This window comes from Chlorocebus sabaeus, chromosome 18 (assembly GCF_047675955.1).
Source record: "Chlorocebus sabaeus isolate Y175 chromosome 18, mChlSab1.0.hap1, whole genome shotgun sequence".
Taxonomy (NCBI): domain Eukaryota; kingdom Metazoa; phylum Chordata; class Mammalia; order Primates; family Cercopithecidae; genus Chlorocebus; species Chlorocebus sabaeus.
The window spans coordinates 70596172-70616984 of record NC_132921.1 but is presented as its reverse complement, the minus strand read 5'-3'; the positions used below and the strand labels follow the sequence as shown (position 1 = coordinate 70616984).

The window sequence follows — 20813 nt, the reverse complement described above, 5'->3', positions numbered from 1 at the left end:
AAGGATGGGGTTAGCGCCCCTAGTCCCCACATGGTTCAAGGGTCAATTGTGTTTTAAATTCATCAAAATTTTGTTTGGTGACAACATGTAACTTTTCAAATGGAAGAATAAGTGTTATGAAACAGTCTTACAGAGAGTTACAATATCCCAACTAAAGTCCAATAGTAGAAAAAAATGTAAGGGGGAAAGTGTATATAACCCAATTTTAGACATATGAATTAGGTTACATTTATTCAATACCTAAATTTTTATCTTCCTAAGTAACATTTTCTCCTTTATTTTATTCTAAATAAAATAAAAATCCATCTGATCTAATGACAAAGGCTCTCATGGAAAGATTATCTTGAAACTTTATTCCTTAAAAATATTAATATTCTTCAAATTTATCAAAATCTATTTTTTTAACAACTATCAGAAATATACTCTCATTGGAAAACAAAACCCAAGTAACGTAATTTAAAAATGACTAGCAAAGAAACTTTTAATATGCGAGAAGAGTTCAATCTTAAATGGCTGTCCAAAGGCACATAAGCACCTTTTTCTCAGCTAAGCGACCTAGTAATAGCTTAAGAATATCACTTAGGATGCTTCGGGGGGGGAAAAAATAGGTTCTGAATCTCTCAAAGAAACCAGTGTAGCTTAAAATGAAAAAGCACATGATTTCGTAATCACTGCAAGAAAGAGCAATCTTCAAAGTTTAAAAATGTCATGAGTGTTTAAGAACAATTTTTAATTCACACAACAGCAGTGGCAAAATACACAAAAGGAGACCTGGCTACCAAAAGCGTATACTACACGATTTTCTAAAGCTATGTTAGTATAGAATGTTTCAAAAATCTTATGAGTATTTTCAGTTTCTGGAGTCAAGATCATTTCTGAACTGACCATTAAAATGACTAGAAAGATATAGGCAGAATATAATCTACGTACGTAAACTCAGAATGGAATACTTTCTCTGAGGCTAAAACATTTTTAAGAACAGTTCATTATTAATATTTCATGCAATGACTAAAACTATAGTAAATACATACATTCAAGTTTATATTAGTTTCAAAAATCGGTTAGTTCAGGGCTAAAACACAAGCTAGTAATTTATTAGATAGCAATAATAAGAATCTCATCTGCTATGAATAACCGGGATTGGCTGATTTCAAGTATCAATTTCTGGTATGTAGGAGTTTTGGGAAACAAAAATGCTATGAAAAGCACTGAGGCAGTTTAGCCTCAATTTGTGTGTGTGTGTGATGCATGTTGCTAATTCATTTCTGAATCTAAAGTGCCTAAACTTCTTTGGGGTGTGACCTTATGTTCACAAAAGCTCAATAACTTTTTCTCAAATCTGCATATTCTATTGCCTCCTTATCACTGAGTAAATTTTAATCATTTGAGTGCTCCCCCCAAAATTAATTTCTTGATGAAGAAATTCACAATAAACATTCAAAGAGTAAGGAATAAAGAAAATTGTTTTCATCTCTGGTTAGAAACCACACTTGGCATGACAGATGAATTTCTGCCCCAAAATGATAAATCTGAAACAGTGAAATACAAATATTTCTCAATAAACTGGGATGTCAAGAGGAGTGGTGTACAAGAAACAAAAATCAGAATTAAAGAATGAACAAGATTTTACCAGAGAACAGCAAATTATTCTACCTGTGTCTGAATCTCGTTCTTCATTTCTTGATGGGCTAATGGTAAAAGGAAGTTTACGTTTCATGGATGATTTCTCTTTCATCTCCTTGCTCACATCACTTCGTTCAATTTTTGGAGTTTTGCTGTACGATGCAATCTTGTCTTTACTCTATTAAAAAGTCAAATAGAGTAAAGTTACATCAACATTAGCTAAGCAATACAGTATAGAAACCCCTCCTTACTGGGGAAAAACATACACAAAGAGACAGTGTTACATATCACTGTATTCAATATACTCAAGACTCAGCTTCAACAAGTATATTTTTTCCTAACCTGTTTCATATTTCCCTACTCTTATTTAATAACATAATTTTATATTTATTTTTAAATATTTTACGTTCAGGGGTACCTGTGCAGGTCTGTTATATGAGTAAATTGCATGTCACTGGGGTTTGGGGTAAAGATTATTTCATTACCCAGGTAATAAGCATAGTACCTGATAGGCAGTTTTTTGATCCTCTCTCTCCTCCCACCCTCAAGTAAGCCCCAGTGTCTGCTGTTCCCTTCATGCCCATGTATACACAATGTTTAGCTCCCACTTATGAGATCACGTGGTATTTGGTTTTCTATTCCTATATTAGTTTGCTTAGGATTATGGCCTCCAGCTCCATCCATGTTGCTGTGCAAAAAAACACGATCTCATTCTTTCTAATGGCTGCATAGTGTTCCACGGTGTGCATATACCACATTTTCTTTATCCAGTCTACTGTCGATGTGCATTTAGGTTAATTCCATGTATTTGCAACTGTGAGTAGTCCTGCAATGAACATACGCATGTATGTGTCTTTGTAATAGGACAATTTATATTTTTTTGGGTAAACAAAAATGGGATTGCTGGGTTGAATGGTACTTCTAACAACAATTTTAAAACAACAGTAAAACAAAATATCTTGAATAGAACCACTATATCTAGATGTAGCGCCAATGAATATGTAAATTTTAAAAAGCAATTCTGAATTGAATCAAACTGATGGTATTTTATTTAAAAAATAAAGTTGGCTGGGCATAGTGGCTCATGCCTGTAATCCTAGCACTTTGGGAGGCCAAGGCAGGGGTATCACCTGAGGTCAGGAATTCGAGACCAGCCTGGTCAACATCGTGAAATCCTGTCTCTACTAAAAATACAAAAAAGTAGCCAGGTGTGGTGGCAGGTGCCTGTAATCCCAACTACTCAGGAGACTGAGGCAGGAGGATCGCTTAAATCTGGGAGGCAGGGGCTTCAGTGACCTGAGATCATACCACTGCACTCCAGCCTGGGCAACAAGAGCAAAACTCTGTCTCAATAAATAAATAAATAAATAAATAAATAAATAAATAATCAATCTGTATCAGCAGTTCTCAAAAGGCTTCTTGACTAGCAGTATCAGCATCACCTAGAAACTTACTAGAAATGCAAAATCTCAGACCTACTGAATCAGAATCTCTGGGGCTAGGGCCTAATGATCTGTTTTTAATAGTCCTGCCACACGATTTTGATGCATAGTAAAGTTTGAGAACCACTATTATTTATCAATAAAGAAGAAAATATGTAAGGGTCACAGGAACCAAAGAATAATCTATCCAGGTCAGTAGATTACATATAATAATCTATCCAGGTCAGTAGATTTCTTAAATCAGAAAACCAGAAATGGATTTATAATTCAATTCAGAAAAATAATGACATACCAAATAAAAATACTGTGTACTTGCCCAGTCAGGTGAAGTGACCTATAGGTAATATGAAGTTCACTCCTATAATCAAACATCCAAATTGATACGGCACATCTAAAACTGGAGCATGACAACTCCTTTGTGAGAAATGTGCTTCATACTGATAACTAAGCCACACTGCCTTAGCAGGAGATCTTAAAAGAACATTCCCAAGCTATGATAAGAAGTGATATTTATCATGATTGTAGGAACTCTCAAAAGCAAATGAAAAGTAGATTCAGACTATAAAAGATACCAGTTTTCAATCTAAGATGAAAAATAAAGGAGAGATGAGGAGGAAAAAGGGGCATGACAAATTAATGTCATTTTTTTTAAAAACCAAAAGATGACTCTAAAAGAGCAAATGAATAAACAAATCTTTGGTGAAATCTAATAATGAAAATCAGAGAAAAGATTAAAAAAAACAACACTGAGATTGAGCCTGAATACAACTATAGAGGGAATATTAAAAAGTTATGCAAGAATGCTGTTGGCTGGGCATGGTGGTTCATGCCTGTAACCCCAGCACTTTAGGAGGCTGAGGTGGGTGGACCACTTGAGCCCAGGAGTTTGAGACCGGCCTGGGCCACATAGGGAGACCTTGACCTTGTCTCCATAAAAAAATTTAAAAGTTAGCCAGGCATGGTGGCATGCGCCTGTGTTCCCAGCTCCTTGGGAGTCTGAGGCAGGAGGATTGCTTGAGCTGGGAGGATTGAGGCTGTAGTGAGCCATGTCCTCACCACTGTGCTTCAGGCTGGACAACAGAGTGAGAATCTGTATCCAAAAAAAAAAAAAAAAAAAATGCTGTATTTAGTTTTATACTATTAAAAAACTTACAGACTGTAAAAATTCGGTAATTTCCTTGGAATATATGGATTACTAAAAATGAGCTCATGACAGGATGACAGGAAGGGAAAACCAGAATAGACCAATTACCATAGAAAACAGTAAATCAGGCTGGGTGCAGTGGCTCACATCTGTAATCCCAATGCTCTGGGAGACTGAGGCGGATGGATCACTTGGGGACAGGAGTTTGAAACCAGCCTGTGCAACGCAGTGAGACCTCACCGCCATAAAAATTTTTAAAAAACTAGCTGGGCACAGTGGCACACAACTGTAGTCCCAGCTACTCAGGAGGCTGAGACAGAAGGCTGCAGTGACCTATAATGCCACTGCAATCCACGCCGGGTGACAGAGCAAGACCCTGTCTCTAAAAAAAAAAAAGAGGGAAAAAAAGATAGATCCATAGTGAAACATATGTTTTAAAAGGCACCTACTCCAGAAGATTTTACAATAGAGTTTTAACCAAATAAACAAAAACTTCAAGAAACAAGTATTTTCCATTTCTTATAAATACCAGAGCACAGAAAGATTAGAAGTTACCCAATTCATTTTAAAAGTCTAAAATAAAACTGATACCAAAAACAGTACAAGATACAAAATTACAGACAAAAATTAACTTATGAACATAAATGCAAAAGTTCTTAACAGACTATCAAGCCAAATTCAGTGTCTCAGAATATATTATAATCAAGCAGGGCTCATCTAGAGAATGCAAGGATAGTTCACGGATAGAAAACCTCTTAATTCACTGTATCAAAACATTAAAGAAAACCAGATGATGGCAAGAACAAAGTGACAATAATAATAACAATAAATTCTACATTCATTCTTGATCAATTTCCAAGCTTTCAAGCAAAATCCTCGAGTTATTTTTTCACTTCTGCCAATGAAATGGAGCTTCAAAGACAAGGTGTTTTGCTTATAAAGTTGTTCAAAATGTAGGTTTTATTATATGGTGAGACCAACAAATCAGGATATTACTGCTATGGAAAAGATTGTTACTCACAGTTCCAAGGGGTGGGGGGCATGCCATGCCACATCATGCCACTCCAGACCACACAGGGAAGCATCAGGGTGGTTGGTCAAGAGGTAAAAGAAGAAAGATGAAATGTGAGCAAGAGCCTTTATTGTAGTTTCCACGGGAAAGAAAGTGTGAAGCAGGGTAAGCAGGCTTGGGATTGGCTACCTTGAATAATTTCCATGGGCTCTGGGGTATAGGAGCTGTTTCTCTAATTGATACCTGGTTCTGGGGTATCAGGACAGATGGCTAGTGGCCCAAAATGTGAGAGCCCAACAAAGTTGGGAATTTGGATGTGGGGTCTAGATAGGTCAGTCTACGAATGAAAGATGTGCTCACAGTGAGTTTATTATCTCTAGGAACTGGCTAGGCCTGGGAGGTGTAGCATCTCAATGGTCAGCAATGCCTGAGAAGTCAAAGCATCAGAAATACAGAAAATAACAAGACACAGCTAATACATAGGTTAACCAACAAAACTCCAGTAACTTGCCTTAGAAAATGAATCACTGTTATGAATAAAAGATTTAAGAATCACTTAAAAATCCCTTATCCCTTGCAGCTATATAGGATACAGGTCTGTGCTACAAAATGAGTTTAAAAAAAACCTATGTGATATCATATTGAAAGAAAACAGCATAGGAATATATGGAATATGTTCTCCTGTGCAATACGGTGATAAGTGTAACTATTCATAACTGCTAACTACTTGTTATGTCCTCTATAAAACTGTCCTTCAAGGCGTATTTGAACAAAGGGTTTCTGTGAGATTCTTAACACTTTAACTTTCAAAAGAAATATTTTTGATAGTCGTGAAATTTCTGTATTACCAAAGAGTAGAAATACTCTATCGAATTCAAGAGACTCTCATTAGCACATACTAGGCCCGTAACTCTGTTAGGTTTATTATCTTAAAACATTTCTGGAGTCTTTTCATTTAACATTATTTTCCCAATAACTGGCAACAACCATCATACATAATAATGAAAGCATCAATGGTAAGAATTATCTTCTATTAATTCTATTAAATGATGTATTGGTAGCCTTTGTCATCTCAGTAAGATAGAAAAAATGGTAAAAAATGTATCCAGAAAACAAGAATATATATACACACGTGCACATATATAATCAGAAAAGTCGGGAACAACATCAAGGCATACCTTGGAGATATGGCAGATTCAGTTCCAGACCACCATGATAAAGCAATTATAATGATAAAACAAGTCACACAAATTTTTTGGTTTCCCAGTACAAAAATTATGTTTACACTATGATGTAGTCTAGTAAGTGTGCAATACTATTATGCCTAAAATATATATATGCCTATTTTAATTTTAAAGTACTAAATATACTGAAATATGCTAAGGATAGCATGGGCCATCAGCAAGTTGTAACCTTTTTGCTGGTGGAGGGTCTTGCCTCAGGTTGATGGCTGTTCGTTGATCAGGACAGTGGTTTTTGATGGCTGGGGTGGCTATTACAATTTAAGACAACAATGAAGTTTGCCGTGTGAATTGACTTTCTCTCACAAGAGATCTCTCTAACATGCAATGTTGTTGACAGCTTTTACCCACGGAACTTCTTTCCAAATTGGAGTCAATCTTCTTTAACTCTGCTGCTGTTTTATCAACTAAGCTTATGCAATATACTAAATCCTTTGCTGTCATTTCAACAATGTTTATAGCATCTTCACCAAGGGTAGATTCCATCTCAATAAATACTTTATTTCCTCATCCACAAGAAAGATGAGCTATTTTTTCTCTTCTGCCAATGAAATGGAGCTTCAAAGACAAGTGTTTTGCTTATAAAGTTGTTTTAAAACTAGGTTTCAAGTCTGATTATGAGATTTCAGCAATTCAGTCACATCTTCAGGCTCCACTTGACTCTCATTCTCTTGCTTTTTCCAATCCCATCCACAGTTAGTTCCTCCACTAAAGTCTTGAACCCCTCAGTCATCCATGAGTGTTAGAATCAACTTTTCCAAACTCTGGTTAATATTGGTATTTTGACTTCGTCTCATGAACCACGAATGTTTTTAATGGTATCTAAAATGGTGAATCCTTTCAAGATGGTTTTCAATTTACTTTGCACAAATCCATCAAAGGAATCACTCTCTACGGCAGCTACAGCCTTACAAAGCGTATTTCTTTAATAAGGCTTGTTTGAAAAGTTAAAATTATTCCTTGACCTCTGGGCTGCAGAATGGATTGCACGCCAGCAGCCATGAAAACACATTATTCTCCTTGTATGTCTCTGTCAGAGCTCTTGGGTGACAGCTCATTGACATGTTGTCAATAAGCAGTAATATTTTGAAAATAATCCTTTTTTCTTAGTAGGTAGCAACAGTAGGCTTAGGCTATTCAGAAAACCACGCTGTGAACAGATGTGCTGTCATCAGGCAGTGTTTTTCCATTTATAAGCTACAGGCAGAGTAGATTTCACATAATTCTTACGGGTCTTGGTGTTTTGCAATGGAAAATGAGCACTGGCTTTAACTTAGTTCCTCCACTAAAGTCTTGAACCCCTCAGTCATCCATGAGTGTTAGAATCAACTTTTGTCCCTGCATTTGTCCCTAACAAGACAGTCAGCCTGTCCTCTGAAGCTCTGAAGCCAGGGATTGACTTCTCCTGTCTAGTTTTCAAAGTCCTAGATGGTATGTTTTTCCAATAGAAGGCTATTTCATCTATACTGATATCTGTAGTGTAGCCATCTTCATCAAAGATCACAGCTAGATCTTCTGGATAACTTGCTGTAACTTCCACATTAGCACGTGGTGCTTCATCTTGCACTTCTATGTTATGGAGACAGCTTCTTTCCTTAAACCAAACCTCATGAACCAACTTACGCTAGCTTCAGACTTTTCTTCTGCAGCTTTCAAACCTCTCTCAGGCTTCACAGAATTGAAGAGAGGGCCTTGCTCTGGATTGAACTTTGGTTTAAGGGAATATTGTAGCTGGTTTGATCTTCTATCCAGACCACTCCAAACTTCCTCCGTATCAGCAATAAGACCGCTTTGCTTTCTTATGGTGTGTTCACTTTAACAGCAGTTTTAATGTTCTTCAAGAACTTTTCCTTTGCAAAAGCTGTCTCAGCTTTTAACATACCTTCCTAAGCTTAATCATTCAGAGCTTTCAACTTAAAATGAGAGACATTCCACTCTTCTTTTTCACTTGAATACTTAGAGACCATTGAAATACAATTTCAAAATTGCTGTTTCAGGGAATAGGAAGGCCCAAGCAGGGGCGGAGCTGGGAGAACAGCCAGTAAGTGTAGTAGAACACATACAATATTAAGCTTGCCATCTTTTCTGCATATAGCTTGTGGTGCCCACAAAACAATTACAACAGTAACAAAGATCACTAATAATCATAATGATAATGAAAAAGTAGGAAATATGAGAATTATCAAGATGTGACACAGAAACAAGTGAGTACGTGCTGTTGGAAAAATCTTGCCAATGAACTTGCTCAAAACAGGGTTGCCACTAATCTTTAATTTGTAAAAAGCACAATTATCTGCAAAGCACAATAAAGTGAAGGGCAATAAAATGAGGTACGCCTGTAAACCAAAATGTTAACAGCTATCTATCAGTGGTGCCATTACAGTTGTGCTGGGACATACTTCTCTATGTCTCTCTTGCATTTTTGCACATCTTGCAAGCAGAAACACTAATTTCCTTCGTCCTGGACTATCTTTTCATGGGTATTTGTATGATAAATAGCCTAGAAAGACAGACACAGTGTCTCCCGCTAAAGCAAAGGACATACCTGTTTGCTGTCCAGTGTAATAATGTCTCCTTCTAGGGAAAAGTTCAGGCAGACTTACTGCCCATCATAAAAGATTTGGGGTTTCTAACCTGTAATACAACCCACTGCATATGCAGTTGTCATCTGCCCATCACTGCATCCCCCTTGTGAGAAGTGAAGCTCAGGGAACAGGCACACACACTGATACTCCGGCTACTGCTATTGTTGAGTAGCAAATATTCCCTCATCACTGACCTAGCAACTGTGTCTTCTGCCAGCATCCATGAAGCTAATTAGCTTACAAGTAGGGTAAAATCTCAGAACCTTCACAGTTGATGACAAGGTAATTGGTAATTTCTATTTTCATTATTCTTATATGTATTTGCTAATTCTTCACAACGAACATGTATTATAATACTTGGATAATAAAAAAAAATTATCAACAGTCACTTGGAAAGGAAATAATGAATGGCTGAACTACACTGATGACGAAAAGATACGAAAGAACTAGTCAGATGGTTAAAACGATTAACATCCCCTCTCACATTTTATGAATTTAACCAGGTTTTAGATTATCTTAACAGATTTTATAAAAGATCTGCTTTGCAAATTATAAATACTGATTTATAGCTAAAAGAGTAGTAGAGAAATTTCTAAACTAAACTAGAATCAATGGGAGGAAAAGATCACAGATGAGCAGTGAAAGGTGTGAATATTCTTGCCCAAATCCTAACTATTTTAATATTTAATGAGAGGACTTTACATAAAAATTAAATTGCTATAAAATACGATTATTTAAGTTATGCTCTACTTAAATGAATTTAAGGAGTGAAATTTGCCGGGCGCGGTGGCTCAAGCCTGTAATCCCAGCACTTTGGGAGGCCGAGACGGGCGGATCACGAGGTCAGGAGATCGAGACCATCCTGGCTAACACGGTGAAACCCCGTCTCTACTAAAAATACAAAAAACTAGCCGGGCGAGGTGGCGGGCGCCTGTAGTCCCAGCTACTCCGGAGGCTGAGTCAGGAGAATGGCGTAAACCCGGGAGGCGGAGCTTGCAGTGAGCTGAGATCCGGCCACTGCAGTCCAGCCCGGGCTACAGAGCAAGACTCCGTCTCAAAAAAAAAAAAAAAAAAAGGAGTGAAATTTTGGTTTAGGTTATTTTATTAATTTAGGACCTCATAACAGCAATAGTCTGTCATATTGAACTGTAAACGGGGTATCTACTTACCTAAGAGAACTGTTCAAAAAAATTAGAAAGGAATAGAGAGAGACAGGCTCCTGCTCTGCTGCCCAGGTTGGAATGCAGTGGCACAAGCATAGCTCATTGTAGCTTAAAGTAATCCTTCCACTTCAGTCTACCCAGTAGCTGGGAATACAGTTGTATATCACCACATTCAGCTAATTTTTTTTTTTTTTTGGTAGAGATGGGGGTCTTGCCCAGGCTGGTCTTGAACTCCTGGCATCAGGCAATTCTCCTGCCTTGGTCTCCCCAAAGCACACACTACAGGCACGAGCCACCATGCCCAGCCTCATTTCTAAAAATGTTATGGGGGAAAAACAACTTAGCAGAACCCAGAAGCTGGCTTCAATGCCACTCACTATGAAAAGACAAACAAAGAAATATGCAGTGAAAATATACACATGAATAATGGTCATACCTTCTACCCCCGACCCCAACTTACTCACTTTGTCTTAAAAACGAGCAGCAACATGGTCTACGCCTAGCATCTTTGGAATAAAAACTACAGCCCTTCCTCTCAAGGTAAAATAAGGGGTTAAATATTCACTAAAAAACTGAGGAAAATACCTCTAACAACAGCTTTTGACATCAAATTGCACTGAAATCCCAAAGCATGGCAATTTAAGTACAATGCATGTTGCTTTAGAAGAGCTTCTGATCCTTACCCAAACTAGTGATCTTGAAAAACATACAGTTAAACAGAGACTGAGAATAAATACATCCCTTTATGTAAGCCAAACATTTGTTAACTAGAGGAATGTAATAGTTTGTATTCATTCTTGCCATTTATTTTATAAATCCACTGATTAACAAGTATTGTTAACTTAACTAATGAATGTTTCAAATAGAAATATGTTAGTGAAATATTTGGTTTTTGCTATTGTTGTTACACTTTTAAGAAATCACACTTTTTTTCGCACCACTGCACTCCAGCCTGGGCGATGGAGCGAGACTCCATCTCAAAAAAAAAAACAAAAACACAAGAAAATAAAATAAAAGAAACTACAACTTTTAGGAGGGCAGTATTCAGGCACTAACTTATTTAGTGACAACTTTCAAAAGATACATGAAAAGTACATAGGAACAATTAAAGCTTCACTGAGTTTAGCCTTATAAATTCAAATGCAAAAAGGGGCATCAAGCAGCCCAGATGAATTTCCACAAATGTAACCTTCACTATACCTAAACATGCAGAAATAAAAGTTCTGATGCTTTCTTCAAGTCTAACATTGTATTCTGTCCCCATATCTCCACGCAAACTACTTTCATCAAGGTCATTTAAAATGATTCAATGGCCTCATCTTTCCTATTAAACTCTCTGTTGCATTTGGCAATGCAGACTCTCTCCTCCCTTAGCCATTCTCTGTGGAAACTCCCTTGGTTCTCTCTCTGTCCTCCTCTTCCTTTGTCTCTTTACTCCTCCTAAAATATTTGAATTCCTCAGAGTATATCCTCCTCCATTCTTGTGCCACTTTATACACTCTTTGTACACTCTTTTGCATACTTACTTTCTACAAATCCTCGTATATTTATTTCCAATCTACATTTGTTTTGAGTTCTTACACTCATATGTAACTGCCTACTAACCATTTCTACTTGGATGTTCCCAGGGCCAACTCAGTTCAGCAAGTACAAAGCAAATTTATTCAAACAACCTGTTCCTTGTCTTGAATTTCCTTTCAGGAAATAGCCCAATCATTAACCTAGTAATGGAAACAAGCATCAGAGTGGACTCAGACAATTTTTTCTCCATGCACAAGTTTAATTCATTCAACAGCTTTTTGATCGGCCAACTTCTCTTCATCCCGAAAGCCACTGTCCACACTGCCTCCTACTTATATTTAATTAAACAGTAATTTCTATGACCCTTCCCTCCCAAGTCACTGACAACAGAATAAGTTCCAAGATCCTTCACAAGGCACACAAGGCTATAATGAACTGCTTTTTGTCTAGTGCTAAACTCACCTCCCATCCTCCACAGGCTACATCCCAACAACTTTTTCATTTGCTGTTTCTTTCACTTATACTACCCTTTACTTTCACTTTCCTTCTGGTCAAATATGTATTCAACCTTGAGAACCCAGATTAAGTACCTATTCTACTGTTAGGCTATCCCTGAACCTGTTAAGTAGCATTCTCTCCTTTTTTCCTCCTCCCATCACTATACACTCAGTAGTTTCATTAATGAGCTTATTACACCGGCATAGCAGTTCGCAAATTATGGTCCCTGAGACCAACTGAGGAGATGTGCAAGGTCAGTATCTTCATAATAACATTAAGATGTTATTTTTTATCTTTCTCATTATCTCAAGAGTATATATTGGGGTGAAACTTCTAAAATTGATTGTGGTTGTGACTGTACAACTCTGTAAATATAAAAACAATTGAATTGTATACTTTAAATGTATGATATGTGAATTATATCTCAATGAAGCTATTTATTAAAAATGGCAAAATCAGCCAGGGCATGGTGGCTCACATTTGTAATCCCAACACTTTGGGAGGCTGAGACAGGTGGATCACTTGAGGCCAGGAATTTGAGACTAGACTGGGTGACATGATGAAACCCTATCTCTGGGCATGGTGGTGTGCACCTGTGGTCTTGGCTACTCAGGAGGCTGAGGTGGAAGGATTGCTTGAGCCTGGGAGGTCAAGGCTGCAGTGAGCTGAGATCATGCCACTGCACTCCAGCCTGGGCAACAGGGCAAAACTCTGCCTCAAAAAGGAAAAAAAAAATGGCAATATCAAGATATTCCTACCTAGATCAAAAAAAGACTGACAGAATTCATGGCTGAAGACTTGCCTTATAGTAAGTACTAAGGAAAATTCTTATACCAGATAGTAACTTACATCTATAGGAAGAAACTAAGAATACCAAAATCAGTAAATTTATGGGGAAACCCGAAACTTCATAAACACAGATTTCTCTTGTTTCTTTAAAAGATACATTTTGTATCAAACAATTATAACATTCTTTTGTTGGGTTAATAACATATCCAGATGTAATCGATGTTATATAAACAACACGAAGGAAGAAAATGGAGCTATATTGAACCAAAGCTGCTATATTTTACTGGAATTGTGTCAAGATCAACCTGTAAGTAGACTGTGATCAATTAGGATATGTATTATAATCTCTAGGATCAACATCTAAAATAATAAATCAAAAAACACAGTTTTAAAAAATCAGAGAAATTAAAATAGTACACTGAAAAATACTTAAAACCAAAAATGGCAACATAAAAGAGGTAACAAAAAACACATGAAATACATAATAAAGAGCAAAACTGTACATATAAATTATCATCAGATATAAGTCATATCAATAATTACATTAAATGTAAGTGGACTAAATACTGTAATCAAGGAGAGTTTGCCAATGCAATCGGGGGAAAAAAGTGGGGGAATAAAGGTAATCAAGCAAAACAAGAAATATCCAGACTGGAAAAGAAGTAAAATTATCTTTATTCACAGATAATATGATGCCATATGTAGAAAGTCCTAAGGAATTACAAATTGTTAGAACTAATAATTGAGTAAGATCCCAGGATACAAAGATAACTACATCAAAAATCAATTATATTTCTGTACTAGCAATAAAGAACCCAAAATAAAACTATCCATAATAGCACTGAGAGAATAAAATACTCACAAATAATTTACCAATAGAATGCAACACTTTTACACTGAAAACTACAAAGCACTACTGAGACAAACTGAAGATCTAAGTAAATGAAAAGATATTCCATGTTCAGGGATTGGAAGACAATATTAAGATGGCAATACAACTCAAAGTGATCTACAGATGCAATGAAAAAATTCAATAAAATTCCTTCAAAATCCCAGCAGGTATTTCTAGAAACTGACAAGCTGATCCTAAAATTTATATGAAATCATGAAGGACTCAAAACGATTTTGAAAAGAATAGTTTGAAAACTTATACTTGATTTTGAAAGCAGATTTGGGGTTGCCTGGAGGGTTTGGGGTTGCAGTGGAGACTGACTACAAATGGGCAACACAGATCTTTCCAGAATGATGGCAAAGTTCTAAAACCTTATTGTGATGATGGTTGCACAACTCCATTAGCTAAAAATGTCTGGGAACACCTCAGACATCTTTCCATAAGAAAATGGCTTTAAAAAAAAGACTTAAAAAAGCAAACAGAAAAAAAATTCAAAGACAATGTATAAAACCAGAGATAAGGAGAGACTAGGAATAGTGAGACCAGTTAGGAGACAAATTGCAGGAGTCCAAATGAAGGTTCTGAGGGTCTAAATTACGTAAGAATGAAAAAGGATAGATATAAAAAGACAGAATTACATGTCATTGACAATGACTAATAATAAAAATTTTTCCCTCTCTCAATCATTATTTCTTAATTGTACAATCTTAGTAATTGTGTTTTACTTAGTAGTTGTGTGTTCACCTTAGGGAATGATAAACAATCACTTCCCCAGGAATCCAATTTATTTCTAAAGAGCATAAATGGTTTGGGTTTACCCGGCATCCATATTGGTTTTTATCTTATGAGAAATTACTAAAAATACTTAATTGGGAGTCTTTTTCCCAGTTCAAAAAGTCAACAAATCTTTAGTATAATCACATACCTTTCTTCCATATGGTTTCTCTACCATATTGCTGTCACTGTCAGAATTTTCACTCTGAACTGGTTTTGTAAACCCAGATTTGGGCATTTTATAGCTGTTCAGCTAGCTGCTTCTTTTGTCAGTCTTCTCATCCTGGATCTGTAAAGAATGGACAGGTATGGGTTATCTGAATACATATACAATAGAACCTACTTGAAGTTTATGAACCACAGTTAGTTCAATTTGTTTTCTCTCTGTCTCTGGAAGATACCTTATTTTCTCAGAGAGGCTATCCTAAGCTAAAATAAGTTTTCACTTTATTTTAGCTTCTGATTCTCTTAGTCAAGTCCACTCAGCTTGTCGCCGAAAAGAAAGGAGAATTACTTTTATAAATATCTTCCCATATTCTCTAGACAAGTAACATCTCCAGCTTTGGGTATCCAGAAGTAGTGAAAGTGGAAGCCGTGACAAAACGTTTCTCTTTTCAGTAGGAATCCATAATGGGAGCTCCTAATCGATGCCCTTGTAGTTTTGTGTTGGTTTGGAAGTCATTTCTGAAGACCCAATCAAGAACCTGCTAGGTTTGATCAGTAATTTTACAACAACTAATTCCCTACATTAAATCCTTCCCGTTTAAAATCCCTAGAGCAGTTTATTTTTTTTACTGAACATCCTCAGCCATTTAGTCACTTTATCAAACTATTCACTAATATACTTCTATTGTACTGCAATTACCACTGTATACATTATTTTATTTCCAATTCGTTCAGCCTTCTCTTTCCTACTCTACAAGCTTAATAGGTCAAAGATTATCCCAAGAGCTTATGATTATGACAAGTTTATGACTGAATGATGCAGAAAAAATTCCGAGGGGTTTTACATGTTAAAGAGGAACCTATGAGGCTACAACTATGTTGCTGTCAGATAATCTATTACCTACATGTGGCAATTTAAAATTAATTAAAACGAAATTAAACTACCCACTGTACAATACAGCATAGATATACATTTATGTAATCACAGAAAGGTCTACTGCACAGCACTGGGCGAGATTGAGGCTGTTGGCCAAGGGGAGTATTACTTCGGCTACAACAACAAGCAGAATGACTGACAAGATTACTTTGAACTCTTTCATGCTATAAATCTCCTATAGATGGATATCATAGATATAACTCAGCTGTCATTCTAGTATCTACGTAAATTATTAAAACTCAGACACCTTGAACAGAATATTAGTAAAATCTGCTGTCCTGTTCGTGCTTTAAAATTTCTTTCGTTTTGACAGAAACAAAACCAAAACTCCCTTAAATAAATTGAGCTAATTTGTAAACTATCAAAACCATATTAATCTGGCAATAATTAAATTAGACTACATTACAATACAAAAAACTACCAAAGAAAAATTGTTCAGATCTTTCATTTTATAGAGGAGGAAACAAACTTGAAGAAATTAAGAAACATTTTTAACATTACACTCAAGAAGCAGAACTTACCTTGGGGCCATTCAACTGTTTCATTAACATATAAACAATCATTTAAACATAACACTGTCCTCAAAGCTAGCCATTGGTAAAGCGTATGGAGTTAAAGTTATGAGCCACATGAAAACAAAAAGACTGGCTCAAAAGCAAAACTGAGCTTTTGCTTTTGATATAAACATCAGCCTAAGTGAGACTGTGAAGATAAAACGATGTCTCCTTTGTAGATGAAGCAAAGCAAGTTATTAGTGAACTAAAGGAGTGCCAAATATTTTTTGAGAAAATTCTACAGGGCAATATTATACTAAATAGATTCTATGTAAAGAAAAGCTTATATTATTTCTCAATAACTACTTAGAAAAATGCCACCAGTAACAATAAAAATCACAACTGGATTCCAAAAATATTCCTTCAATCAACAAACATTAAGCATTTAATATTGAGTTAGCTTCTGGGTCCAAGATGTATACTGTAATCCCTAAAGCAATCACTATATAATAACTACACAAAAAGTAATACAAATCACACTAGGTAAATTAAAATGGAATATTAAAAAAAATACAAATAATCCAAAGGAAGGCAGGAAAAGAAAAACTGAGCAATGAAGAACAATTTTTAAAATGATATAGATCATTTATAAATTATAAAATGATATAGATCTAACCCCAAATATGAATAATTATATAAAACACAAATGGCTTAAACACACCAAAAGACAGAGAATGTCAGATAGGGAAAAAACCAACAAGAAGTTTGCTTCAAATATAATAGGTAGGTTAAAACAAAAGAATGGAAAAAGAACCCATGGAAGTACTTGAGTGTCCAAGTGCTTAGAAAGAAAGCAAGCTTGAGTGGCTATATTAACATCATCAACAAAACAGACTTCAGAACGAAGAGGGACATTATATATGACATATTGATAAAAGGGTCAATACACTAAGACAACATACCAATCCTACATATGTATGCAACCAACAACAGAGCTTCAAAATACATGAAAACAAAAACTGTCAACTGATAGACAAAACAGATAAATTCATAACTACAGCTGGAGGCTTCAACTATTATACTTTTTATTGACAGAACATCAGCAAGGATTATATAAGAACAGAAAAACACCATTAATCAGTTGGTTCTAATTGATATTTACAGAAATATCTGCTCAACAACAGAATACTCTTTCAAGGGCACACAGGACATTCCCCAAGATAGGCCACATTCTGTATCATAAAACAAACCTCAACAAATTTAATTAAAACCATACAAAGTTTGCTTGTAGACAACAAAGAAGTTAAACCAGGCCAACTATGGGAGCTCACACCTGTAATCCCAGCACTTTGGGAGGCCAAGGTGGGCAGATAGCTTGAGCCCAAAAGTTCAAGACCAGCCTGAGGACAACATGGCAAAACTCCATCTCTACTAAAAAAACAAAAATTAGCTGGGCATGGTGGTCTGTGCAGGTGGTCCCAGCTACGTGGGAGGAGTGCTTGAGCCCAGGAGGTTGAGGCTGCAGTGAGCCATGATCACGCCACTGCACTCCAGTCTGGGTGACAGAATGAGGCCCTGCCCCTGTCCCCGTAAAAAAAAATCAATCTTTATAATTTACTGTATTAATTCAAACCACAAAAATATATGACCATCTCAACAGATAAGAGAAAATGTGTTAGATAACATTCAATACCCATTACTAATAAACAACTCTCAGCAAACCAGAATTAGAAGGGAACTTGAATGCTTTCTCTTCTAAGATCGACAATGAGGCGTGGATGTTGAGTTCGCTTTTACCATTCCTATTCAACACTGCACTTACTGGCGGTCCTATATAGTTCAATAAGGCAAGAAAAAAAAGGCATACAGCTTGGAAAGTGGTAAAATGGCCTTATTTCCAGATACCATGATAATCTATGTAGACAAAGATATCTACAAAGAAGCTATTAGAACTAATACATGCGTATAGGAAGAACATAGAATACATGATCAATATATAAAAATTAATTTATTTCTACATATTAGCAATAAGCAATTAGAAATTACAATTAAAAATACAACCTACAACAGCACCAGAAATACTAAATTCTTAGGGATAATATAACAAAATATGTGTAAGAATACATGGTAAATATGTGAAAAACTTTTTCTACATACTAGCAATAAGCAATTACAAATTAAAATTAAAAACATCACCTATGATAGCATCAAAAACACAATTCTCAGGAATATAGCAAAATGTATGTAAGAAGACTGTACAATGATAAATACAAAACACTTCGGAAAGAAGTGAGAAAATATCTAAATACACAGAGAGATATGCCACGCTCATGAATCAGAAGACTCGATGTTGTTAAAATGTCAGTCTCTCCAAATTGCTCTATAAATTCAAGGCAATCCTAGTCAAATTTCCAGGATCCTTTTTTTTCTTTTTGGAAACTGACAAATTGTTTCCATAATGTATATGAAAATGTTAAGAACCTAGAAAAGTCCAAATAATGTTGGGAAAAAATTAATTGGTAGACTCACATCACCTGACTTCCATAGTTACTAACAAAGATACAGTAAGCAAGACAGTATTTACTAAAGACAGACTTATAGATTAATGGAACAGAATGGAAAGTCCAGAAACAGATCTACACATATACATCCAATCCAACAGATTTTCAACAAATCTGTCAACGTAATTCACTGGGAAAAGGATATATTCCTTTCAATAAATGGTCTTGGAAAAATGATATATCCAAATGCAAAAAAAAAAAAAGAGAACCTTGACCCTTACCTCACTCCACAGAGAAAAATTACCTCAAAATGCATCATAAACCTAAATTTGCCGGGCACGGTGGCTCAGGCCTGTAATCCCAGCACTTTGGGAGGCCGAGGCGAGCGGATCACGAGGTCAGGAGATCGAGACTGTCCTGGTTAACACGGTGAAACCCCATCTCTACTAAAAAATACAAAAAATTAGCCGGGCGTGGTTGCAGGTGCCTGTAGTCCCAGCTACCGGGGAGGCTGAGGCAGGAGAATGGCCTGAACTCGGGAGGCGGAGCTTGCAGCGGGCGGAGATCGCGTCACTGCTCTCCAGATTGGGGCACAGAGTGAGACTCCATCTCAAAAAAAAAACACACACACAAAAAAACACTAAATTTACGAGCTAAAACTACACCACTTCTAGCAGAAAAAAAGAATATTTTAGTGGCCTTGGATTAGACAAAGATTTCTTAAATAGGCAATGAAAAGCAGAAATTATGAAAGCAAAAAATGGATAAATTACACATCATAAAAACTTCTGCTCTTTAAATGATCCCGTTAAGGCATTAAGAAAATGAAAAGCCAGCCATACTGGGAGAAAATACTTCCAAATGACATCTTTATAAAGGACTTATATCCAGATTATATAATTCTAAAGGAATTATATCTGGAACATATAAATAACTCTTATGAATCAGTAAGATAACCCAATTTAAAAGTGAGTAAATGATTTTTTAACAGTTCAGCAAAGAACATATAGTGAATGGCAAATAAGCACAGGAAAAGATGTGCAACCTCACTAGTCACCAGGAAAATTAATGAGATGTTCTCACTCATATGTGAGAGCTAAAAAAAGTTGATCTCATGAAGGTAGAGAGAATGACAGACACCAAAGGCTAGGAAGGGTATCTGTGGACGGTGGGGGATGATGAGAGGTTAATTAAAGGGTAGAAACATAAATAGAAGAAATAAGTTCTAACGTTTGACATCACAGTATGTGACTATAATTAACAACAATAGGTTATATATTTCAAAATAGCTAGTAGACAGGAACTGAAATATTCCCAACGCAGAAATGACAAATACTCAGTGATGAACATCCTAAATAATCTGACTTGATCATTACATGTTCTATGCATAGAACAAAACATCAGATGTACCCCCATAAATATGTACAAATATCATGGGTCAATTAAACAATTAAATTTTTAAAATAATAAAAATGAGATGTCACCCACCGGAATGGTTAAAATTAAAGACTAAGAAGACCAAATGTTGGTGAGAAACTGGAACTCTCAAATGTGGCTGGAGGGTGAGAGGGGACAGGCAATGATGTATAGCGGTACGGCCACTTGCTAAATGAAAATACTTGGTGGTATCTTCATGTGGCTAAGAAGAGTTCTTCATATTCCTCCATTCTTTGTTTAACGATCTTGGTGGCTATTACACAGATTGCACTTCAATTTCCATGCCCTAAGGACTGCACAGAGGTATTAATACTTGTTCAGGGCTACTTTCCTGTTTAAGCCAACCAACTGCAAGCTCTACTGTAGACTTTGTTATCCAATGGCTAAATGATGCAGTTTACAGATTCTATCCTGCCTTCGAAGATGTTTCTTCCCTTAAAATTAGTAGGTTCTTGCTCCTTACAGACCAGTCTATGTATTGAACAGCAACTGACTGGCAGGATTATCGAACAGTAACTGACTTTCAGGATTAACATTCTCTAAATGTATGCTATTAGACCGTTTTCCACTCTAATTTACAGCAGTAAAATATATC

The 20813-nt window shown here is 36.1% G+C and overlaps 1 protein-coding gene and 1 long non-coding RNA gene across 8 annotated transcripts in view; one reads left to right on the top strand and one right to left on the bottom strand.

Annotated features, from left to right (window-relative positions):
* ANKRD12 (ankyrin repeat domain 12) overlaps nt 1-20813 on the bottom strand; it is a 132916-nt gene that overhangs the window by 78327 nt on the left and 33776 nt on the right. For all 7 annotated transcript variants that reach the window (XM_073006472.1, XM_007974651.3, XM_007974647.3 and 4 more), the window contains exons 2-3: nt 14836-14973; nt 1654-1801 (exon numbers count right to left, since the gene is read on the bottom strand). Coding sequence is in view for 6 of the 7 variants with exons in the window: in XM_007974651.3 (XP_007972842.2) it covers nt 1654-1801; nt 14836-14922 (235 nt within the window). In the remaining variant the exon portion in view is untranslated. The remainder of the gene's footprint in view (nt 1-1653; nt 1802-14835; nt 14974-20813) is intronic.
* On the top strand, nt 2992-4619 carry LOC140709018 (uncharacterized). Its single transcript, XR_012089340.1, has 2 exons — nt 2992-3256; nt 3288-4619. It is a non-coding gene; the product is annotated as an uncharacterized lncRNA (long non-coding RNA).